The sequence below is a fragment of the Canis lupus genome, chromosome 16 (genome assembly GCF_048164855.1).
Source record: "Canis lupus baileyi chromosome 16, mCanLup2.hap1, whole genome shotgun sequence".
NCBI lineage: Eukaryota > Metazoa > Chordata > Mammalia > Carnivora > Canidae > Canis > Canis lupus.
Genome location: NC_132853.1, coordinates 38,928,135 through 38,953,335, shown reverse-complemented (window position 1 = coordinate 38,953,335; position 25,201 = coordinate 38,928,135). Strand labels below are relative to the sequence as shown.

The following is a 25,201-nucleotide window of genomic DNA, read 5'->3' as shown; positions in this document are numbered from 1 at the left end:
ATCTGAAAGTCCTTTTCTGCCGCAGAAGGAAGCGGCGCAGTTTGGAAGCCGTGGCAGGCGCCGAAAGCGCCTCTGAACCGGAGCCTGGGAGGGGAGGGAAAGGAAGAGGAGACGCCAAGGGGCTGTTCTTTGGCCCCCTCCCCCGACCTTGGAGGATTCCTTCCCTACCCCGCCGGGGCGGCTGCAGCCCCGCCCCCACCCCACCCCCAAGAACGCGACCTCCTAGCCGGGACTGCTAGTTCGGCGGATTCAGTCTCCCTGGCCCGAGTCCTTTCCACCCTCCTTCGTGCTTCCAGTCCCAACCACTGGAGACCAAGTCGAGTGAAGTGGGGAAAGGGAAGCAAGCACCTATCGAGGGACCCAGAAGGGCCTGATGGCCCTAAGAAGTTAGGTTCTCTTCCCACTTGCCCTTCCAACTCCTTCCCCCAGCCACCCACCCGCGAAGCACGCGCCCTGGCTCCTCAGGGCTCATCTGGGTCCTGGTCCATTCTGCCTTCCTGAAAACTGAATCAACTGAGCTGGAGAAGGAGGTGCCCAGCCTCTTCTTCCTACCTGGATGTTTGCCTCTACTGCCCGACTCCCTCCCAGAGGAGGATTGGCTAGGGAGATTGTCACTCTCAGTGTGCAAACTGTGCATCGCACAACTCCAGGGGGCACCATTTCTCTTGTAGTCATGGTAGGTTTGTGTAGCTGTTATGACAGTTTTCCAGCAGATGGCAGTCAAGCATTTCGAGGTAGGGATGCCTTTTTCTAATTCAGCCAGCCGTTGCTATTTGGGCTAGTATGTCGGCTGGCTAGGCCCTCTGTGAGATCCTATTGGTTGGTACCTGTTTACCCCACTCTTGCCTCAGTCCTGCTGGGATCCAGAGGGACCCTAGAGTAACATTTGAGCAGGGATCCATCTCCTAGGATCTCTCTCTGGTCCCCCAGGTACTCATCATCCTTCCCCACAAAGGTTTCTCTGTCCTGGAGCTGGTTTCAGGGTAAGAGTGCCTGTCAGGGCACAATCCGTGACCCACTGTGGATTTTTTTTTTTTTTTTCTTTTGGCTTGACTTGGCTTGGCTTGGCTTGGCTTAGCCTAGAAAGCAGCAAGGCAGCCAAGCAAAAGTGCAGATCAGAGACCGTTTTCCTCCTTCCAGCTTCCTCTCCCAGGGCAGCAGTCTTTCAGTCTCACAGTAATTAGGCCCTTTCCTACTTTCTCCAAGTGTAGACTTGTCCAGGTGAGAGGAGGAAGAGCAGAGCAGCTAGCTGAACTTGTAGGGACAGAACCAAAAAGTTGCAAACTGACGGCACCTACTGGCAATCATCGAGACTGCAGAAGGTCTGGAGAGTTCTGACCAGTGACAAGATTCTGGGATTCTCTCCCTGCTGTCTCAGAGACGTACTGGGGTCTCTCCATCTTGGAGTAGGGCAAACAGAGCCAGAACCAGATTCCTCATATCCCTGTGGAAAGCCCAGCCTGTTCCTGATTCAGAAAACTTCCCCCAGCCCTATCCCCCTCTATCATCACTGAACCCAGTTCTGCCATCAGCTTATTGTATGAACTTGGACGCCGCTCCTTGGAGCTTGAATGTCCTGAACCATAAAATAGAGGTAGGTCATCTCTGTCTATCCTGCCTCTTGAAGCTCTTGTGAGAGTAAAACGGGACCAGAAAGGATGATTCTGATACCAATGCCAGACTTGCCTCATAGACAGCAAACCTAGGAGAGCTACAGGTGCTGAGACATGGAGGAAGGAGTGCCAGGAGAGGTTGGGCTGAAGACAAAGAACCTGGAGCCGGAGCATGAGTGCAGGTGAGTGTGGGAAATTCGGGAAAGGTTCCAGGTAAGACAGGTACCCAGACCTCTACCCCAGTATCCTTCATCCATCTGCTGGTGCCCATCTGTCCCCCAACATCACTGTCTCAATGAAGCAGGAAAACAGAAATAAGTAGGCCATCCAAGCACCCCACCATCCATGCAACACATATTTACTGGACACTGATTGTATGCAGGCTTTGTGCTACATACTAAGGACACAGAGAGGGCCAAGATCACTCTCTGTCTTCAAGAAGCTCACTGCCTACTGAGGGGAAAGAGGCATACAAAAAAAATGAATCTAAGAAGTGTGCAGGTGCCCTGGGAGGTGCCATATAGGGCATTGTGGGGACCCAGAGGCACAAGTAATCAGTTCTACATCCAAGGCATGGGAAGACTTCATGGGGAAGGTGACTCATGAACCAATCATCTTCCATGCTTAGAGGAAAAAGCACAGGTACTAGCATCAGGTCCACCTGGATGCTAATCCCACCTTTGCCACTGGACTCACTGGGGAACCTGAAACAAGTTTCTCTGAGCTTCACTCTCTTTACCTGGAAAATGGGGCTTTGTGATAAAGAAAGAAGGTGAGAAGGGGAGAAAGAAAGTAGCTTGTGCAAATCCCCCAGCCTACAGTGGGCACTTAGCATTTATTCCTTCCTACCCTACCCTGTTGGAAAATATAATTCTCCGCAGAGCTGGAGAGCTCCCAGTGCCAGGACCTCTGTTCCCCCCCAGCAGACTGGAGACCCTCAGAGGACCGAGTTTAGTGTCCTGCCTGGGCATACTGGTGTCCAGGAGAGGCTACATAAAAGGCATAGGATTTGGAGTCGACCTGGGTTCAAGTTGCAGCACAGCCTCTTAAGAGCTGTGCTTGGATACCCACTTAATGTCTTGAAAGGTCATTTCATCCTCTATTTTAAAAAGGAGGAAAAAAAACACCAAAATTCTGAATTCAGTTCTTCAGTGGTTTTTACATGCTCTTGAAACAAAGATATGACTTTAAAAATTTAACCCTGAAAGCATATAATAATTTTTTTAATTTTTTAAAGAGTTTATTTATTCATTCATCAGAGACACAGAGAGAGAGAGAGAGAGAGGCAGAGACACAGGTAGGGAGAGAAGCAGGCTTCCCACAGGGAGCCCAATGTGGGGCTCGATCCTGGGACTCCAGGATCATGCCCTGGGCTGAAGGCAGATGCTCAACCAGAGCTACCCAGGCATCCCTAAAAATAAAATTTTAAAAGAGAGTGATTCCACCCATGGAATCACTTTCTCATTGGATTACCCCACAGGATGACTGCAAGAGAAAATGAGATAATGGATAAGAAAGGATTCTGGAACTGGAGAAATTGGATGCAGATGATGCTCATTGGTTTTCTTCACCTGATCGCTGCCCCCTTGAGGACTGAGAGCACCTCCTGGAGTCCCCAGGGGCAGAAACATGGCCCTCCCCCCCACTCATCTTTTCCAGCCCAGGGCTCTACCAGAAAAGGAACCTCTGTGGGGCACCAGGCTGGCTCAATGTGATCAAGATGTGACTCTTGATCTCGGGGTTGGGAGTTCCAGCCCCACGCTGGGTTACTAAAAAATCAACTTTAAAAAAAAGAAAAAGGGAAAGAATCTCTACCTCCCCCTGGCACCCTTGTCTGTCCCTAAGCCCCTGGGCACCCAGGACGCCAGGAAGATGCTCCTGATGGAGAAGTGAGAAAAGTCTCCACTCCCCAGCCGCTTCTTCCAGCCCACACCCTCGTGGGCTTGTTGCTTAGAGTCTAATTAGCTCCCTTGTTGATCCAGTTTTAAACCTCTATTGGGGGGCAGCCCCGGTGGCACAGCAGTTTGGCGCCGCCTGCAGCCTGGGGTGTGATCCTGGAGACCTGGGATGGGGTCCCGCGTCGGGCTTCCTGCGTGGAGCCTGCTTCTCCCTCTGCCTGTGTCTCTGCCTCTCTCTGTGTCTATGAATAAATAAATAAAATATTTTAAAAAATAAAAAATAAATAAACCTCTACTGGGTTCAGTCTGGGCTTCTTAGAGAATTGATAGTCCTGCCCTTGTGGGCTTGCCCTAAAAACTCTTGTCTGACAGAGTAGGCAAAATACACATAATAAGGAAAGTTAACACTTAATGAGCACGGGCCATATGCTGGATGGATACAGTCCTAAGTGCTTCACTCGTGTACTTCACAACAATCTCATGAGGACTATCCCTGGACTTCCCACTATGCCTGCATTGAGTAGGGGGGCTCAACCACCCTCCATGTCTGCTGATGCCTGGACCCCAAGTAGAGTATCCTCCATAGTGGCTCCAGGTGTGGGCTGAGAAATGGCACATCAATATAGCTGCCTCCTTGTGCACCAGGGCCCCATACTTGGAGAGAACAGATCAGGAGAGATAGGATCTCCTTAGAGACCCCACAGTGCAAAGGGAAGTCTGGCTCAGAGGCTAGAGCTGGATCCTTCCATCAGGACATGTGGCACCAGAAATGAACACCCAGACAGAGGATGCAGAGAGGAGAGGAGAGCCCATCTGCAGTTGGGCTGGCTGGGATCCAGTTTCATATCTCCAGTCCAACCAGCTCTGCTACTTGCCAGCTTTGTGGTCACTTCCCCTTCCTTGGCTTCAATTTTACTATCTGTAAATGGGGGGGGGGGGACTCATTGAATTGTGAACCCCCTTCCAGCTTGGGCAGTCTGGGAATCTAGAACCTTTGAAAGTTTTCTGCATGGTCCTAAACCCATGCCAGCATGGCTCCCAACACTCCAGAGTTTGCACTGTTTCTAAGCCAATTGGCACCCATGGAATCTCTTTCTCATTGGCCAAAGCCTGTGTAGGAGACAAGCCAAGTGAATGATGTTAGGTCCTCTGAGAGTTCTGTCACTGCCTAGAAAGGTGACAAGGTTCACTCAAGGCCATACAGCTAGTTAACTAATAGAGCCAAGACTTTAGCTAAATATATTTACTACCTGCTACAGACTTATGCCCTGAGCCATGCTGCCTCTGCTGCCAGAGCATTACCAGTGAGCAATGAGCTAAGGGCTCAAGGAAGGTGGGGGTGGGAGAAGGAAGTACACCCTGGGAGAATCTATGCAGATGACACTTGCAAAAGTACAGATGCAGAGGGGAGTCTGGGAGGAGAGTGACAAATGTTAGGAAGGGGAAATTATTTGCCCTGCCTCCCCTAACAGTTGTTGAGTCCAAGAGCAGGGTACCTGCTTGCCAGGATACCTCTTGGCCTGATAGATAAAAAGCCCAGAATCAGAGTAGACCCCATGTTCTTCACCCACATTCCCTGGAGGACCTCTAGGGCCTGTCTCCTACTCCCCCAACCCTGGAGAACAGAGTACTACTTACCTTTAGAAAATTCCAAAGATAGGACGCCTGGGTGGCTCAGCAGTTGAGTGTCTGCCTTTGGCTCAGGGAGTGATCCCAGAGTTCCGGGATCGAGTCCCACGTCAGGCTTCCTGCATGGCACCTGCTTCTCCCTGTGCCTGTGTCTCTGTCTCTCTCTGTGTGTCTCTCATGAAAGAAAGAAAGAAAGAAAGAAAGAAAGAAAGAAAGAAAGAAAGAAAGAAAGAAAGAAAGAAAGAAAGAAAGAAAGAAAGAAAAAGAAAGAAAGAAAGAAAGTTAGATCCAAAGAGACTCTACCAAGGGACTGCTAACCCACCCTAAAAATGGCTCTAAGCTTAGAAAGGCCCCACAGAGGAATCCTCAGACTTAGCAAAACCCAAGAAAGAGGCCCTGGGGTCCAGAGAAACCCCCAACATCCAGATACATGTGGTCTCTTATTCCCTGGCTACACAGCTTCTCTTTCCACACCAGCATTAGGAGTTCACAAATTTCCCCAGTCATGCCTCCTCTATATTCCGAGACCTCTCTTCCAGCCCCCTCATCCCATGCCAAGAGCCAGAATCTCCTCACTCCAATCTTTCTGTCTCATCCTTTCTGTCCTCCTCACCCCTGTCCACTTCAGCCAAGCCTTCCTCTTTTCCTTACCCAGGAGAACATCCTGGTCGGAGGGGCCTCCCAAACTTGGTGGTAACCAGGCATCCCAACCCCACTGAGGAAAAGTGGGGAAGGGGCCTCCAGGAAAGGTGAGTGGATTGCAAGAGAGGAAAGAGAAAAGGAGCAACTGTGACCTCCATTCCTCGTCTGCAAAATGGGAATGATACCACACCTACCTCAAAGGGTTGTGATGACAAGTTTACAGAGTGCTTGCTTTTACCTCATTTAACAAATAGATATGGAAAAACATTCTGAGATATCACTTTATGTCCACCAGATTGATAAAAAATTTAAATACTGGGCACCTGGGTGGCTCAGTGGTTGAGCGTCTGCCTTCAGCTCGGGGTCATGATCCCAGGGTCCTGGGATCGTGTCCTGCATCGGGCTCCCTGTGGGGAACCTCCTTCTCTCTCTATCTCTATATTTCTCATGAATAGATAAATAAAATCTTCTTTTAAAAAGTTTAAATACTGGTAGTGCTAAGTGTGGAGTAAGGGGACTTTCATATAATGCCTGTAAGAAAACAAATTTGTGCAACTGCTTGGAAACAACCAACAATTCCACCCTGAGATATATACCCATTAGAAATGTGTGTGTGTGTGCATGTGTGTATTCCAAAACACATATATGAGTGTTCATAGCAGCATTATTCAGAATAGCCAAACACTGGGATCAATAGTAGAATTAATAAACCTATAGTTTAATAAATATTGCTATACCAACAACATAGAGAAATTATAGGGCAGCCCTGGTGGCGCAGCGGTTTAGCGCTGCCTGCAGCCTGGGGTGTGATCCTGGAGACCCAGGATCGAGTCCCACATCAGGCTTCCTGCATGGAGCCTGCTTCTCCCTCTGCCTGTCTCTGCCTCTCTCTTCGCTCTCTCTGAATGAATAAATAAATAAGTCTTTAAAAAAAAAAAGAAATTATAGATTGAGCAAAAGATTACTATTGTAGGATTCCATTTACATAGAATTCAAAAACAGGCAAAACTAATCTATGGTTTTAGAAATCAGGATAGAGTTACTTTTGGGATGAGTGGTGGAAGTAGTCACTTAGAAAGGGCCTCATGGGGTATAGGTGATGTTTTTATTTAGTTACATGGTATATTTACCATATGAACATTCATTGAGCTAAACATTTCTTTTTTCTGCACCATTCTGTATGTACTTTACTTTTATTACTTTAACTTTTTTTTTTAAGATTTTATTTATTTATTCACGAGAGACAGAGAGACAGACAGAGAGACATAGGCAGAGGGAGAAGCAGGCTCCATGCAGGGATCCTGACGTGGGACTGGTTCCTGGGTCTCCAGGATCAGGCCCTGGGCTGAAGGCGGCGCTAAACCGCTGAGCCACCCAGGCTGCCCTACTTTAACTTTTTTAAGAAAAAACTTTTTTTTATTTTTTTAAAGAATGCTGGCTCTCAAGTAGCCTGGCTGGACTGGATTCTTGGCAGTAGGTTTAGGATAAGTTAGCACACCTCTCTATGCCTCAGTATCCTCATCTTTCACATTAAGTGACCATTATACAGAGTGGCTATAAAGATTACATGAATGAATCTGTGTAAAAAACTTGCATTGATGCCTGCTACATAGTAAGTGCCCAGGGTTGGTCATTAGTCATGACCAGCCAAGTGAGTGAGATTAAGAACCTGGAGCCAGGGATGCCTAGGTGGCTCAGTAGATGAGCATCTGCCTTCAGTTCAGGGTATGACCCTGAAATCGAGGTCCTGGAATTGAGTCCCACATCAGGCTACCCACAGGGATCTTGCTTCTCCCTCTGACTGTCTCTGCCTCTCTCTGTGTGTCTCATGAATAAATAAATAAATAAAATCTTTTTAAAAATAATCTGGAACCAAAATGCCTACACTAAAACCTGGATTTGACATTTACTAGCTCTGTGACTTTGGCCAAGTGACATCCTCCCTCTTATCCTTAAATACCCTCAGTTGTAAAGGAGGGCTAATGGCAGCCCAGCCTAATAGGGCTGTATGAGAACCTACAGAGAGAACTTCTCTGTATGCAGAGAGGCACTTAGCACAGTGCCTGCCACAGAGTAAGGCTCAACCATGCCAGGCTTTATTATTATTATCACCATGGTAACCCTATAAATCCATTGTATAGATGGTGCTCCAGGTAGTAAAAAGACTGACTTAAGGTCATATGCAACTAAATGTGATTTAAACCCATTTGTGTGATGATGGAGCCCAGACTCCAACTGGAACCCCACACAATCTCCAGAGGCACCATAGCCTTGAAGAGCTTTGCCCAAACCCAGATAGCACCTCTTCTTCCTGCCAGGTTGCCCTGCTGCGGCTGAAGCTCCTGTCTTCTTGACTCTGGTTGTCAGGGTTCTGTGTGCCCAGAAGCTGTTGTGCCTTCCCTGCCTGCCCAATTTTAGCACCAATCTGATCATTCTGGTACCCTCAGCTGGGGTGCTGGGGATGCAACCCAGAACTCAGGTCTAACCCCAGCTGTGGGAAGAGAGGGTCTCAGAAAGAAGCCATATTGCCCACCAAGCCTTCCATGCCAGAGGCCTCTTCTACAGCAGTCTTTGATTTTCCTTGTCCTAAGAGAGATAAGGATAGCCCTAAAGATGGCTGATGAGAGCTGGAGAGAACTTGGGGGCAAAGGGATAAGGCTGAGGGCCTAGGAAGAAGGGCCATCCTGCCTGGAGCCTCTGATCCACACAGCCCCCACCTTCTCCTCTCCTGAAACCTGGATTCCTCCACCCTCACCCCCTCAGTCCTCACTGTTGCCAGAGGCTTGATGTTTGGAGCCAGTAATCCTCAAGATCTGTGCAGTCTGTTCCTCACCCCCACCCAGTCTTAATGATCTAAAAAGCAGGAGAAGTTGGGCCCTAAGCCAGGGGAAAGCCAGATGGCCTACAATGGAGAATTTTGCCCTCAGGTTGGAGTACACCAGCTGTGAGGCAGAAAGCCCTAGTCCTCTAGTCAAAGCTAAGGGTTCAAATCCCAGCTCCTTCCTGATAAGCCATGTGCCATGGGCTTTTCTCTTTATCATGATGATCCTCAATTTCTTCATCTGTAAAATAGGGATGTCAGTCCCTACTTCACTCCAAAAGGCTGTTAAGGAGGATCAGATGAGGCTACCTATGTAAGTGTAAGGATACATATATATCTGAAAGCAGGTTAACAATTAATGGTGTCATTATTGTGACCTTTTTTGATTCTATGATGCTTTGAGGTGGAAGGATAGAAAGAAGAGGAGAGAGTACTAACAAGCAGAAGGCCAAGAGAGGGAGGTTACTGAATAAGAAGTAGATGGAAGGCAGAGAAAAATGAATAGATATGATGAAATGAAGAACCTGGAGCGAGGGGATAGATTTACAAATAGATACGAAACCAAAGATTCCAGTCTAGACTCCCCCTCTCCAGTCATTCCATTCATTCACTCATTCATTTTTCAGATGAAAGAATGGGGCAGGAGCCTCCAGGCTGGACCAGGTGTTAAAGCCTGCATCTAGCCAGAGGCCTTCTGCCAGCAGCACCCAAAGGCTCTCGGAGGGCAATAGGCTGGATGGGGTTATCTCTGCAACTCCAGGTAACCTCTTCCTCAGATCAGACCTCTGGGGTTCACAAACCAAAGCCAGAGGTAAGGGAGCAGCTAGATCCTAGGAATACCTGTCCCCTCCCCTACATTCACCCTGACTCTTGTTAAGGAATAAGACAGGAACCCAAAAGGACAGGGTTCAGAGAACTAGTTGTTTGATGGTGTTGGAAAACCCACACATCAGAATTGGTGTCAGAGTCACAGGCAGCATTAGGGTAGGGCCCAGAAAGAAAAGAGGAACTCCATCCTTTATGGGGGCTTTATTACAGAAGCAAGATTAATTAAATTATTGGCCACTGGTGATTGAACTTAATCTCCAGCACCTCTCTCCACCTCAGAGGTGGGGGTTGGAACAGTTCCCACTCTCTGATAACAGAGGTGGCTCCCAGGCAACCAGCCCCCATCTTCAGGTTACCCAGGGGCTTTCTGAAAGTCACTTCATTTTCATAACAAAAAACACCTTTAGAGCTTCAGGCTTAGGAAATTCCAAGAGTTTTAGCTCTGTGCCAGGATCAAAGAAAGACCAAATATGTATTTCTTATCACAACATCACACCTCTCAAGAAATTGGGATTTCTGCCAATTTCAGAACTGGGTAGAAAATGACAGGTCTAGGTGACCTCATTCCCTACCAAATTAGGAGTCATATTGGCATTCTCACCACATCCTCCAGGCCAGCTTGCTGTCCCATTGCTGTCACCTGCAGTTATAGCTCTCTCTGGGCCTCAGCTTCCCCATTTGTACATGAGGAGGTTGAACCTGGTAATCTAAGAGCCAGCCTTGTTTTAATCTATGTTCCAAGGAGATCCAACCCTGCTCCTGTCACACCTGCTAAGTGTGTCTGTCCTGTTGGGTCCCCTGAATGTCAGGTAATTCCCCTGCCTGTCTGGGTGGGAATTTCAGGAACTTTGGGACCTTCTGGGATGGCAGGGGGCAGGGGGCAGGGGGAAATAGGGGAAGAGAAGGAAGATTGAGGAGCTGGAGTGAAATAGAAAAGCTACTCTGGGGATGCCTGGGCTGCTCAGTAGTTGAATGTTTGCCTTCAGCTTGGGGGGGTGGGGGTGGGTGGTGATCCTGGGGTCTGAAGATCAAGTCCCACATCCAGCTCCTTGAATGAAGCCTGCTTCTCCCTCTGCCTATGTCTCTGCCTCCCTGTCTCTCTCTCTCTCTCTCATGAATAAATAAATAAAATCTTTAAAAAAGAAAAGAAAAGCCACTCTGTCATCCCCACTTCCACCTCTACCACATGCCCTTCTGTCCCAACAGGGAGAGCAAGGAGAGAAGAGTACCCCAGCACTGGACTCCTGGCTTTCCTGGTGAAAGGGGCCTATGGGGAGCCAGGGACTCCTAGTCCTCCAGGGTCCCCAGCAATCACTGCCCTTACCTTTGAAAGGAGAAGTCAGAAGTAAGGGGTGAATGGTATATGGGTGGGGGGAGGTGAGTGGTAAGTAGACAGTGGGTGGAAAAATGGGTAGATGGTGAGTGGGTGGGAGGGTTTAAGTGGTGGATGGGACTGGCTGGATGGTAGGTGGATGGAGTGAGTAATGGATAAGTGGTAGATGAATGAGAAATGATAGTGATCTTTGGGCAGAAGCCTAATTGAGGGTCCTTGGAATCATGGGGTAGGGTAAAGTTGGCAACAGGAATCTCAAACTGTGAACCCAGATTCCTCCTAAGACAATCTCTATATATGTACCCAAGTACTAGAATCGGCCCTTGAACCCAGAATTAATGATTTTATGGGTGACACAATTAATGTCCCGTTCCCAGGATATCTCAAATTTCCCTAAATAATCTGAGGGCCATGGGCACTTTCCCATGCACACATTCTACTCCCATCACAGCTTCTGGCTTGGCCCCATTGTCTTTCCCCTACAAGAGTCCCCGACCCCCAAAATATACACTGCCAGCTCTGTGGTTCACCTCCACCCCTCTTGCCTCTCCTCCCAAGTGTAGGATGGAATTGGACCTCCTGGTTCCCCTGGTTGCCAAGGGTTTCCAGAACCCCTGGGACCTCAGGACTACCCTAACCATGAAGACTCCCAGGACCAGCCTGGATATGTAAGGACTGGGACTGATGGGCTCCCAAGAACCTTGGGGACACCAGACCTTCCTGGACGCAGGACTACCCTGGTTCTTCAAGGCTATCAGGCCCAGATGGGCTCCCATGGAGCTCAGGGACGAATGGGGTCCCACGAGCAAGAGTCTCCTCCAGTGGGCACTTGGGTAGTTCAACCAGGCATCTGACTCAATTTCAGCTCAGGTCATGATCTCAGGGTCATGAGATTGAGCTTCACGTCAGGCTCCACAAGCTCTGGGAGTGGAGCCTGCCTAAGGTTCTCCCTCTCCCTCTCCCTCTGCTTCTCCTGCCACCTCGTGTGCACACATATTCTCTCGCTCTCTCTCTCTCTCTCAAAGAAAGAGTCTCCTCCAGGCCAACCAAGCCAGCCTGGTCCATCAAGGGGCACCTGGCTGGCTCAGTCAGTAGAACATATGATTCTTGACCTCAGGATTGTGAGTTCAAGCCCCACATTGAGTGTGGAGCCTACTTATAAAAAAAAAAAAAATTTAATTCACCCACCTTAGAATCCCCTCTCCCTTATAAAAAAGAAGAAGAAGATACCCACCCTAGCCCAACTCCTTTATCCCAGGTTCTCCTACAATCTCCATAACATTCTTTTTAAGTTCTGGGAACTGCTCACTTGTCACTGAGCTTTTTTAGCCAATTGTCCTTTTGCTATAGCTAGAATGTGAGTTACTAAACATCAACAATTATGTCTTTCTTTCCTCTTCTTCTCTTTCTTTCTTCACTCCCTCCTTCCTTTTCTTTAGTGACCTCTCCTCCATTCTTCCCTACATCCTTTCCTACAATAAATGTGCTCACATGTAAAACAGTGTCCACACATCCTGTATGGTCTTGGGCTGATACATAATATATGCTCAGTAACATGTGTTGATTCACTCACCATCTACCTCACCTCCATTGGGATCTGTCTCCCCTTGGGGGTCTTCCCCTGGGGCTGAATCATTTGTCTCATCCTGTGTCCTTCCCTCCTCCTCGGTACAGAACTAAAAGTGAGAGAGAGGTACAATAAGTGTCCCAGTTTTGCCTGGAGAAAGAGGCTTGCAGGGACCTCCTAGAGCCCCGGGTCCAAATGGAAAGATGACTATGTTTAGATGGCTCTCCCTGAGAGAATAAGCCAGAGCATCCCTCTTTCGTGTCTGTTCTCCCTCTTTCTCTTCTACCTCCTCTTCCTCCCTGAAGGGATATCCTCATAAATGCCTCTCAATCTCACCTTCCATCAGTAATTCCTTTAGCTTCGAGGAGGTAGTGCATATAGAACTGGGAATTGAAAAAAAAAAAAGAACTGGGAATTTTATGTAATCTTGGACATGTCACTTCTTACATGTCAGTGAAGCCTATGAAAATATTTTCATTTTCTTTGGATAAATGATTCCAGATGCCTCCCTTACCTTTTCTTTTCTCATCTGTTTGCTCAGTATTTAAGATTTAAGTCATCGGCAATACCCTGCCATTCTCTCATTCCTTCACCTATTCCACCTCTCTCAAAGTGCTCGGACATGAGTGGATGCTCTTCCCTCCCCTTCCCTTCTGCCTCCAGGACCACCGTCACTACTGCCCAAGACATACCTTCTGCCTCCTCATAGAACCAAGTAATAGAAGTAGGAGAGTATCTACAGAGACCCTTTGTGACTCCTCTGTCTGTACTTCAGACAGAGCTTTAAGTCGATCTACACCTCTCTGCTGAGCTCAGGTAAGACACACCTATGTAGAAGCACCTCACCTGTCCCCAGCCCTAGCTTACCCTACCCTTGAAAGTGATATGGGAAGAGCAGAACATCTAAGAGAAGGGTTGGAGGCAAGGGGCTTGTGAATGAGGTTGCCTGGGCTTTCTCTTTACCCACTCGTTAGGAGCAAGGTTAATTCACCCTAGTGCAGAATTTTCCTCCTCCCCTTTCACCTCATGGGGATACAGCCTTATTCCAGAAAAATCTCCTTTAGTAGGACTCTTGCAGTTGACCCCTTCTTCCCCTTCTGGGTTTTCATTCCATCAGCTCCCTCACTGAGTCTTTGAGCTCAAAGGTGCAAAAGCCCTGGGACAGCCCCAGCATCCCCAAGGGCAGCCCAGCCAATGTCATCAATGGGTACTGAGTCTTCAACTGAATCCCAAGGGGATGAAGCAAAATGTTGGCACAGTGGATCCTGGCTTCCAGGGAGTAGTAAACAGGCATGTGTGGACCTTTCCTTTCACTTTGGGGTTTGATTTTAGTGGCTGTCCTTCCATAGTTGAAAACTCCTGCATAAGGGGGCTGTTGCTGGGTATGCTGCCCCCAGGTGGACAGTGATATTACAGATAGCATTCACAGAGGGTCTTCTGGGGAGTGGGCATTGTACTAGGTGCTGAGGTTTCCAAAGGCAAATCCCTACCTTGGGAAGAGCTTGTGGTCTGAAGAGGGAACTTGCAGGTAAACACACCGTGATCAGTGTTATGTAACAAAGAGAAATGTACTGGATGCCAAGAAAGCAGAGAGGAGCCTGGAGGACATGGTGGTTAGGGAGAACTTCAAAGGGAAGTGATGTTGGATCTGTGTCTTGAAAGATAAGTAGAATTTTACAATCTTGAGGAAATTACCTAACCCCTCTAATCCTCAGTTTCCTTAGTATAAAGAGTTGGTAAAAAGATTAGGGGGGAAATTACGTAAAGTGCTTATTACCGTGTCTAGTACATAATTGGCACTCAGAAATTTATATGTAATGTGATTTATTTTTATGAATTGGCTCTGATAGGGGGGTCCAGCAGGTCTGCAGTCAGTAGAAGATTCTTGTGAGATTTCTGTACCAGGCCTGAGACAGAATTCTTTCTTTTCTGAGAAACCTCCATATTTTTTTTTCTCCTACAACCTTCAACTGATTGGAGGAAGCCCACCAGCATTACTCAGGCATTATAGAGGCATTACAAGCCTTTTTTTCTTAAAGTCAGCTGATTTTAAGTGCCAATTACATCTACAAAATACCTTCACCACAACATCTAGATTACTGTTTGGCCAAACTACCAGATACCATGACACAACCAAGCTGACACAGAAAATTAACCATCATAGAAGTCATTCCAAGCAGAGGCTACTCCAGACAGGGACTATGTTACATTTTTCTGCTTGGTTATGCTTTCTGAAAAATCACACTTTGTTAAACTACTAAAATACTAGTGTTAAATAGGACTATATTTGAATATGATAAACAATTTAGAGTACATTTACAGAAACATAAACTCCTAGGTAAAATCTTAAAGTCAGAAGGGATCTTTTTTTTTTAAGATTTTGTTTATTTCCTCATAGAGAGAGAGAGAGAGAGAGAGAGAGAGAGGCACAGGCAGAAGAAGAAGCAGGCTCCATGCAGGAAGCCCGACGTGGGACTCAATTCCGGGTCTCCAGGATCACAACCCAAGCTGCAGGAGGCGCTAAACCGCTGTGCCACTAGGGCTGCCCCAGAAGGGATCTTATAGCTTATTGAGTCCAACCCTCACTGTGGAGAGATCTCTCTTACAACATACCTAGAAAATGGTCATCTAGACTCTTCAACATTCCAGTGGTAGAAGTCCCTATGTCCTAGGTATGTCCATTCTTGAACAGCTCTACTTGGAAACTCTTGTCTTTACCTGGCACTTTCTCACATCAGCACATGTACTATTAATTGATCCCTTTTGGGATCCCTGGGTGGCGCAGCGGTTTAGCGCCTGCCTTTGGCCCAGGGCGCGATCCTGAAGACCTGGGATTGAATCCCAAGTCGGGCTCCCGGTGCATGGAGCCTGCTTCCCCCTCTGCCTGTGTCTCTGCCCCTCTCTCTCTCTCTCATTCTCTCTCTCTCTCTCTCTCTCTGTGACTATCATAAATAAATAAAAATTTTTAAAAAATTGTTCCTTTTTACTTATTAAAGACAAATCTTAACCTAGATGTTTCCCATCCTTGAATAAAATATATCCTTACTTGCCCTAAATGTTTATCAGATCAAAATTCTTTCTTTTTTAATCTGTTAATTTTTGAATTTCAGATAATTAATGTACAGTGTTATATTAGTTTCAAGTATACAATATAGGGATTCAATAATTCTACACAATACTCAATGCTCATCACAATAAGTGTACTCTTAATCCCCTTCACCTATTTCACACATCCTCTCTCCTTTCCCCTCTGATAACCACCAGTTTGTTCTCTATAGTTAAAAATCTGATTTTTGGGGGATGCCTGGGTGGCTCAGCAGTTGAGCATCTACCTTCAGCTCAGGGTGGGATCCTGGTCCAGGGATCAAGTCCCACATTGGGCTCTCTGCAAGGAGCCTGCTTCTCCCTCTGTCTATGTCTCTGCCTCTCTGTGTGTGTTTCTCATGAATAAATAAATAAAATCTTTTTTTAAAATCCAATTTTTTGTTCATCTCTTTTTTCTTTAAGTTATTTTGTTTCTTAAATTCCACATATGAGTGAAATCATAAGGTATTTCTTTTTCTGACTGACTTACTTCACTTAGCATTATACCCTCTAGATCCATCCATGTTGTTGTAAATGGCAAGATTTCCTTCTTTTTATGCCTGAGTAATATTCCTCTGTGTGTGTGTGTGTGTGTGTGTGTGTGTGTGTACTACATTTTCTTTATCCATTCATCTATAGATAGGACACTTGAGTTGCTTCCATATTTTGTTTATTGTAAATAATGCTACAAGAGACACAGGGCACATATATCTTTTCAAATTAGTGTTTTTGTATTCTTTGGGTAAATACTCAGTAATGGAATTCCTGAATCATATAGTAATTCTATTTTCAATTTTTTGAGGAAACTCCATACTGTTTTCCACAGTCGCTGCTTCAGTTTGCATTCTCACTAACAGTGCATGAAGGTTCCTTTTCCTTCACATCCTCACCAAAACTTGTTGGTTTCTTGTGTTTTCAATTTTAGCCATTCTGACAGTTGTAAGAAGATATCTCATTGTGGTATTGATTTGCATTTCCTTGATGATTAGTGATGTTGAGCTTCTTTTCATGTGTATGTTGGCCATCTGTACGTCTTTTTTGGAGAAATGTTTTTTCATGTCTTCTGCCCATTTTAATTAGATTATTCAGGGTTTTTTGGTGTTCGGTTGTATAAGTTCTTTATATATTTTGGATACTAACCCTATATCAGATATATCATTTGCAAATATCTTCTCCCACTCAGTAGGTTGTCTTTTTGGGTTTTTAGTTGTTGTTGTTGTTGTTGTTGTTGTTGTTGTTGTTGATTCCTTTGCTGTGCTCTTGTAGGATCTTTTTCTTGTATAAGCTTTTTTTTTTTTTTATGTTGTCCTGATAGTTTATTTTTGCTTTTGTTTCCCTTTCCTTAGGAGACATACCTAGAAAAATGTTGCTATGGCCAATGTCAGAGAAATTACTATCTGTGCTCTCTTCTAGGATTTTTATATATAAGGTCTTATATTTAGGTCTTTAATCCATTTTGAGTTTACCATATATGGTGTGGGAAAGTGGTCCAATTTCATTCTTTTGCATGTTGTTGGTCCAGTTTTCCCAACACCATTTGTTGAAGAAACTCTTTTTCCCATTGCATATTCTTGTCTCCTTTGTCATAGATTAATTGAGCATATAGTCATAAGTTTATTTCTGGGCTTTCTATTCTGTTCCATTTATCTACATGTCTATTTTTTTTAAGATTTATTTTTGAAAAAAAATAAGATTTATTTTTGAGAGAGAGCATGAGCACAAGTGGAGCGAGAGGCAAGAGAGAATCTTCTCACAGACTCCCCACTGAGCATGAAGCCTGATGCAGGGCTTAATGACCAATGAGATCATGACCTAAACCCAAACGAAGAGTCAGATGCTTAACCAACCAAGTCCCCAGGAGCCTCATCTATATGTCTATTTTTATGCTATTTTGGTTATTACAGCTTTGTAGTATATCTTGAAACCTGGGATTGTGATACCAAAATTTATTTCTTAAACATTCAAAGTGGCTCAGTGGTTGAGAGTCTGACTTTGGCTCAGAGCATGATCTTGGGATCCTGGATGGAGTACCGCATCGGACTCCCTATATGGGGACCCTGCTTCTCCTCTACCTATGTCTCTGCCCCTCTCTCTCTGTGTGTCTCTCATGAATGAATAAATAAATTTTTTAAAAAATATATTCAAAGGGCTTCAAAACAGCTTAATTTCAAAAGCCCTTTGAAATGTAGGCTTTCTCCTATTGCAGTCTCTAGTTCTTCTAGTAAGAAAATGACTAACTACCTCCTCCAACTGACAGTCTTCTCTGTACTCTGTAAAATTCCCATATTTCTGCTTCCGTAGCTTCTTGCTTTTCATTATCAAGAGGGAAGAGAGAGAAATGTGTAATCAGCCTTTAATTGCAGGTCTTTGAGAAATACCATGATTTTATTCAATCCCAAACAGAAGGGTACAGCTTTCTATTTTCTTCAAGTAAGTAATGTTCTACCTCTACTCCACCCCCTTCCAACTCACATGGTCTCTCAGATCCCCTGTGAAGGGAGCTCTGTAGACCCAAACCTGGCCTTGGTGGCTTTGGAGTATCAGTAGAAGGGACAGCTGTCAGATTAGCGTCAGACAGAAGACATTTCAGAAATGTACTTTTTTTATTCCTCTTCCTAGGTGGAGGAGTCTGACACAGATCTTCAGTGATGACCTTCTGTGCTCCAGAGTGACCAAGTAAACTGTGAAAATTCAGGTTGCCTGACTATCAAGAGATTTGGTCTGCCTCCCCTTCTTGGTGTGAGAACCCAAGAGAATAGAGAGGCCCAGTCCTGGCCTCTGTTGTCAGATCAGAGGGCCTCCCTGGCATGTTCCTTTTACCACTACTATTCTGTGGGGTATAGAGGAAGGATGTGGGGAGCTGGAAAGTGGGGATAAGGGAGTAGGGAGGGGCTCATGGCTGTGTTTGCCCAGGTTTTATTGACCAAGCCTCCAGCAGGCATAGACACCAAGTATAAGCTGCAACTCCAGCAGCTGCCATTAGCAGCCACTGATGCTAGGGAGAAGCTAGGGAGTCTTGCGGCACTGGCAGAAATCTAAAGTCAGATCAGCCATGCTGCTAGGCCAGGAAAGAGGGTTGAAGGATGTCACATAAAGAGCAGAAATAATCAGAGATCATTCTCCTCCTCCCCAGACACCATGGCCCAGCCCCTAGTGGGCTTAAGCTTCTATATGGCCTTGAGCTGGGTACTGGTGAGGAATGAAGCCAAATGATTCAAACCAACTCAATGCACGAAAGTCATATTTGGAATTACACAGTGTTAGAACTAGAAGTGCCCTTAACAATAATTTGCCCAGGCTTTGTTTGTTTGTTTGTTTGTTTAATGTAAGTAGTCAATGATGATTTTCAAATGAAATCTTACACAGAACAAAACTCTTACATAGAACATAAAAAGACAAAAGTGGAGCTGCTCTGGATTGGAGAACCCTGGTGTCACCTCCTCAAACTGCCTCCCCCACACCCACGATCACCTCTCTAATACTCTGCGGAAGGCATTTTGCTGGGCTACCTAGACTTCAGTTTACAGGTAGAGAAACAGTCCTATAGAGAGGAAGGGATTTACTCAAGGCCATGCAACTAGTAACAAAAGAGTTGGGCTACAACTTCCCACCATAACACACTGTCCCTCAATTTGGCCCAAAGACTGTGTTTCTTTATAGAGAGTCTTGCCACTGGATTCACTTAAACTGCAATTTCCCTAGTTATTGAAAAATCTATATCTATGAAACTTACATTCTCACACAAATTTGTACAGACAAGTAAGCTTTGCCTTTAGTGCAGTGGGGAAAAGGGACAGGGGTGAGAAGGGCAGAGGGCATGGAAGAAAACAAATACTTAGTCACATAGAAAAAGGTAATGAACACACAGAATTATCAAGATCCACAATTACTGAGGGAAATCTTTTAAATTGTGTTTATTTAAGCTCACTTCTTACACTATAAAAATAAATGTCTATAATTTCTAATTTTCAAATAAGATAGAAGGGAAAATATGAAGTTTTCCTCCCTTTCCACTATTTACAATTTCTTCCAGAGTTGTTCAATGCATACATAAATATTTACCCAGATTGTTCTACACACTATTCTTCACCTCAGTTTTTTATTTTTATTTATTTATTTATTTATTTTTCACCTCACTTTTTTAAAGCTAAATATATCTTAGTGATATTTCTCTATCAATACCCCTAGACCAACTTCATTATCTTTAATAGCTGCATATTATTAACCTTAAAAATAAAACTGTCAGTTATTTTACCAGCAGAAAAGTTTATTCAGGAATAGCAGAGAACTGCAATTTAGGACAAGCAAGTCCAAAGAACAAAGTAGAGGATTGCTCCTTTATAGAGGGAGGATCATTAGAAACAAAAAGTCCATTGGAGCAAAATGGGGTTCCTAACAGCTTTTCTTTGACTGAATTCTGAATCTCTCATTGACTAGGCTGTTGTTACTGGAAGGGGAGAAAATCTTTCTTCCTCCAACTGGGGTAGTAAAGAAGTAGCTATAGTATGGATTTGCAAGGTACCTCTCTTCCTGTTGGGGTCTGCAACTGATGAGGAAAGGTAGGATGTGAGAGCTCCCCCTTCTGGCTTCCTAACTCCATTTTAGTGAATTTCCCTTTACTAATTTTCACAATATCGTTCCACTCCAGCTACCAGTTCTTTTCTTTCTTTCTTTCTTTTTTTTACCAGTTCTTTTCTAACAAAAACAATATTGCAATAATTTTATATACACACACAATTGCGGGAGTGTATCAGTATTCCTAGATGTTGTTACTGAGTCCAAAGGTGTGTGCACTTTTAAAATGTTGATAGATACTGGACTGCCAGACTGCTGAGGGAAACCCCTGAGCGGACTTACTGGGGACTAATCTCTGGTCTTTTTTTTTTTTTTTTTTTTAAGTATTTTTATTTATTTATTTTTATTTTTTTAAAGATTTATTTATTTATTTATTTATTCACAGAGAGCGAGAGAGAGGCAGAGACACAGGCAGAGGGAGAAGCAGGCTCCACGCAGGAAGCCCGACGTGGGACTCGATTCCGGGACTCCAGGATCACACCTCCGGCTTCAGGCGGCGCTAAACCGCTGCGCCACCGGGGCTGCCCAAGTATTTTTTATTTAAATTTAACTTGCCAACATATAGTATAACACCCAGTGCTAATCTCTAGTCTTGAGTTCATCCTCACTGTAACCTCCTTTGCTTACCTCCCAGCTCTGTTTGGTGACCCTCACTGTCCCTTTGCCTGGGGCCATTAATGATCCAAGAAACACACCTGCAGTGCCACCAAGAGGGAGAAGCTGAGCTCCATGGGACATTTCGGGCTTTCCTGGCCTCCTCCAACCCAAAGCTGGTATCCCTGGTAAAAAGAACTCATGGGACCATACCCCAGACCCTGGACCAGCCCAGCTCATATAGGAACTCCCAGTGAGCTCCAGCCTAACCAGCTCTATCCCCCAAAATTTAGAGCCACACTGTCAGCCCAGCTCCCTTCACTCAGTCAGCCAGCTAGAGGGAAGAAATAATCCACTTTCAAAAGGAACTCCTACGTGAAGGATGGAGACACAGCTCCTTTAGGACCTCCTCCCCCTGTTGCCCATTGGAGAGACAGAAAACACAAATACCCTTCTTTGGGACGCCTGGGTGGCTCAGTGGTTTAGCGCCTGCCTTCAGCCCAGGGCATGATCCTGAAGTTCCAGGATCGAGTCCCCATTGGGCTCCCGGCAAGGAGCCTGCTTCTCCCTCTGTGTCTCTGCCTCTCTTCTCTGTGTGTGTGTGTGTGTGTGTGTGTGTGTCTCATGAATAAATAAAATCTTTTTAAAAAAATGCCCAAAGAAAACCAAAAAATATTTATCAAAGGAACTCATCCGCATTTGCAAATATACTCCAAACAACTGGAAGAAGCCTTGAAAAAAAGGGTCTAAAAAGACTCCCTAAACAGGGGAATTTTGAATTGGTTTTGGAGGAGATGACTTGGAGAATCAACAACAGAAGTAGTTGTTGGGGAAGATCTTGAAAAGGAGTAGAGGTAGTAACTGCTAACATGTTTCAAGTATTTATTATTTGCCAAGCAATCCACTAAGCACTTTACACGTGTTATCTCCCCTATGCGGAGGTACTCTCATTATCCCCATTTTAGGTAAAGAAATGGAGACACCCTGAAACTAAGTGACTTGCCAAGGTCATACACTCAGCCAAGTACTGTGGCCAGGAGTATGAATCTAGTACTTAGATACTAGGGATAGGGATGAGGACAAGGCACAGAGTAGCTGGTTTGGACCCCCTATAAAGTTGGGGTGGTGGTAATGAGGATGTGGTAGCTTCCCCCTGGCCCACCGAAGCCCCTGGAACTGACTCCCAACCCCCTGTTGCCTCCCAGGAGTAGTAGCTAGCAGGCACCTGCAATTCGCTCTGTGGACAATGCCTCCCAGGCCCACCCGTCTCAGACTTCCCTGTAGGAATCCCTGGGTGGTGCAGCAGTTTAGTGCCTGCCTTTGGCCCAGGGCGCGATCCTGGAGACCCGGGATCGAGTCCCACGTCGGGCTCCCGGTGCATGGAGCCTGTTTCTCCCTCTGCCTATGTCTCTGCCTCTCTTTCTCTCTCTGTGTGACTATCATAAATAATAAATAAATAAATAAATAAATAAATAAATAAATAAATAAATAAATAAATTAGACTTCCCTGTAGAACATCCTGTGATGGGCTCTGAAAAGGAGAGGGGTTGACAAAGAAACAGCTTGTGTCCTAAAGAGAAGCCCCACCCCCAACCGCACTCCCACAAGACCATCCTGCTAGAGGGCAGGATGTCCATACTGTCCTAAGCGCTTTCATATCTCATTTAACCCTCTGTACTTTTAATAAAGGATGATGACATGGGGAAACTGAGGCTCAGGAAGGTTTGTTTTGTTTCTTTCTGTTTTTTGGGGGTTGTTTTGTTTCGTTTTGCTTTTTACTCAAGCATTTGTGACTCCAGAATCTTTTTGACTCCACAGTTCTGCTTCTGGGTTTTTGGAACAGAGCCTTACACAATCAGGGTCAAGCTAAACTGCAGGATCCCAGAAAATAGGACTGGAGCTGTTTATTAAATTCCTGTTGCCTCATCCCCAAGCATGGGGATGTACCCCAGGATGAGCTACAGGGTAGAAGCCAAGAAAGGCAGAGACTAGGCTCCCATCCTACCCCTACCATGTGGGATCTCTGTGTTCCAGGAGGTGGAAGGCAGAATGGCTGGTCTCTGTCAGGACCATCTTTCTGTTCTGAGGAGACTTGAGAATGAGAGCTGCCCTGGAGCCCAGGGCCTGGTCAGCCTTTTGGATGGGCAGAAGCTACTGGATTGGGTAGGCTTCCCTACAATTACTCTGAGACCCGGAGTGATCCTGTGCATTGGAGGTTGCCTATCCATTTCAACAGATGCGGTGAGGAGAATGGAATGAAACACTTGGAATTACTGGAGGCCAGGTGAAAAAAACCACCCTAGCCCACAGGCTACCTCCATCCTCCACCTCCTGTAACATCACCCCGAACCCCCCACCCCACCTCCACACTACCCTTTCTTGGGGCTTTGCTGGCAGAGTAGGCATTGGATATGCTGGGGTGATTTAACAATTGGTTGACGTCTGCTAAGAAATTAAATAGAAGGTGTAAGTAAATGTGCATTTACTTATACTATAGGTAATTATTTGCTACTTGGTTTTTTTTTTTAAGATTTTTTATTTATGTATTCACGAGAGACACAAAGAGAGAGACATAGGCAGAGGGAGAAGCAGGCTCCACGAAGGGAGCCCACTGTGGGACTTGATCCTAGGACCCCAGGATCACGCCCTAAACCGAAGGTAGATGCTCAACTGCTGAGCCACCAGGCATCCTGCTGTTTAATGTTTAAATGATAAACTTTCTTAGCTTACATTATGTGGGTAAACGCTTTAATTGTTCCAGAAATTATATAGAATACCCCAAATTTTAATATATCCTAGTATACAACATCATCTCTTAAAATTCTATTAAAATGTTGCATGTCACAAAAAAATTTTTTTTTTTTTTAATAGGGCATCTGAGTGGCTCAGTGGTTGAGTGTCTGCCTTTGGCTCAAGTTGTGATTCCAGGGCCTGCTTCTCCCTCTGCTTATGTCTCTGCCTCTCTGTGTGAGTCTCTCATGAATAAATGAAAATAAGGTCTTTTAAAAATAAACAATTTGTTAACCTCTTTTAGATTTCTTTTAGAAGGGGGAAAAAAAAGATAGTCACCAATTGTCACACCAGGCTACGGGAGATTCCTGCTTCCTGATTCTGATGCTATTAGCCCACTATTTTAAACGCCTTACATTTATCCCAGGTAATCCTCACACAACTCTAAGGTACTAGTATCATTTTTATCCTCTTTTTTCAGTGGAAAAAACAAGCGCCAAGCGCCTGCCTCCATCAAGACCACATGACTGGCAAATTGTCCAGCGGGGATAGAAACTCAGGTTATAACGATTGGAAGGAGGTGGCTCAGAGGACAAAAATAGCAGTCATTCAAATTGTGCAGTTATTTTTTCAAGCAGTTTGGGGCGGGTGGGGAGGAACACATTCTTTTGTCATTTTAACATTGTGGATTAACAAGGACAGAATAAACCCGCTTAAACATTTACGGGGCAGAATTAAAAAAAAAAAAAACAAAAAAACCCACCACCCAACTTCGGTCTTTGGAATGTTCTCGTCAGATGTGAACACCTTTTCCTGGATAGCAGAATTCAGGGAATTTAACAGACGGAAGCAAAAGTAACAGGCAGCAGGACATCCCACCGGCTTTCGGAAGGAAAAATTTCCTAGACTAATGGCCCCTAAACCCCCATTCTCCGCTCCTGAGGTGATAACTACAAACTACTCTTCTTGACTGACCGGCTTGCAGCCCAACGCCGCTCCACTGGGGCATTTGAATGCTGCTCTCCATTTTGTGCGGCCTCTCTTCTATTATACCCCAAAACCACAAAGGTAGCACTCTAGTTTCTTCGAAAACAAATTCTTGGGAGGGGAGGTTGAGGCAGGCGCCAGCATCTGTCCGAGTTACCAAGTCGCCAGGCTGCCTGTCCAGAAAGCCGGCGCTCAGTTTCCCCAGGAAAAAGAAGCTCGGATTCCCCTTCCTCTCGCTAAAAACCCTCAGGACGGAAGACGCTTTATAGAGTTCAGGAATCTGAAAGAAGTTAGCAGGGCCTGAGGAATGCTTCCCCTTCTTCCTTCTCCCCGAGCCCGCACCTCAGAAACCCCTCCCCGCTTGCATCCGGAGTCTCTTCAAAGTTGCAGGCTCTGAGGGAACAAGTAAGCCCCCCGCCATTGGCCAGTGTCCCTGTCAATCTCTACGCTACGCCTCCGAGCGGTGCCTTTTGGAACCGCTCTAGTCCCGCCCCCCTGCCTAATTGGTTTGTTCAAACAGGCCCCCGCCCAACTCAAGCGCTCATTGGTGAAAATAAAAAGTCAGCTGCGATTGGTTCCTCGGGACGGAGTCGGTGAGAGCGAGTCAGTGATTGGCTTATCTGGTTTGGGCGGGCTACAGGGAGGTTCAAACGCGACTGGAGGAGCTCTTCTAACCGACGGGAGTCTGTGGAGAAGAGGCTCGCTCCGTGGTGGTCTCGGGGGTCCTGCCGGTTTAGTCGCTTGCAGGGTTCTCGAGCTCCTTCACGACCGTCACCATGGAGGTGTCACCACTGCAGGTACAGCTCGCGGAAGGGGCAGGTCGTGGATCCTCAGCGCGGCCCGGCATCTCTCTGGCTGCCCGCGAAGGGTTCGGCTCCCGGGCTGTGTGCGGTCCGAGTG

The 25,201-nt window shown here is 45.8% G+C and overlaps 1 protein-coding gene and 2 long non-coding RNA genes across 6 annotated transcripts in view; 2 read left to right on the top strand and 1 right to left on the bottom strand.

Moving 5' to 3' along the window:
* LOC140606702 (uncharacterized) overlaps positions 1–3,806 on the top strand; it is a 7,158-nt gene extending 3,352 nt beyond the window's left edge. For 2 of the 3 annotated variants that reach the window (XR_012009005.1, XR_012009003.1), the window contains 3 exons: positions 1,212–1,594; positions 1,694–1,795; positions 3,094–3,806. This is a non-coding gene — a long non-coding RNA (uncharacterized lncRNA). Of the gene's footprint in view, positions 1–1,211; positions 1,595–1,627; positions 1,796–3,093 lie in introns of all 3 variants that reach the window. The other variant, XR_012009004.1, reaches the window with a different exon arrangement.
* On the bottom strand, positions 2,675–25,201 carry LOC140606701 (uncharacterized). Of its 2 annotated transcripts, none has more exons than XR_012009001.1 (4): positions 24,290–25,201; positions 12,338–12,440; positions 5,150–5,304; positions 2,675–3,753 (listed from the first exon to the last, which is right to left on the bottom strand). It is a non-coding gene; the product is annotated as an uncharacterized lncRNA (long non-coding RNA). The 2 variants fall into 2 exon arrangements; XR_012009002.1 differs by having other exon boundaries at positions 2,680–3,753; positions 24,644–24,802.
* The window catches only part of TOP2A (DNA topoisomerase II alpha), a 29,953-nt gene continuing 29,688 nt past the window's right edge, over positions 24,937–25,201 (top strand). The window contains exon 1 of the mRNA XM_072780465.1: positions 24,937–25,098. Within this exon, the coding sequence (XP_072636566.1) occupies positions 25,078–25,098 (21 nt within the window). The 5' untranslated portion in view covers positions 24,937–25,077. The remainder of the gene's footprint in view (positions 25,099–25,201) is intronic.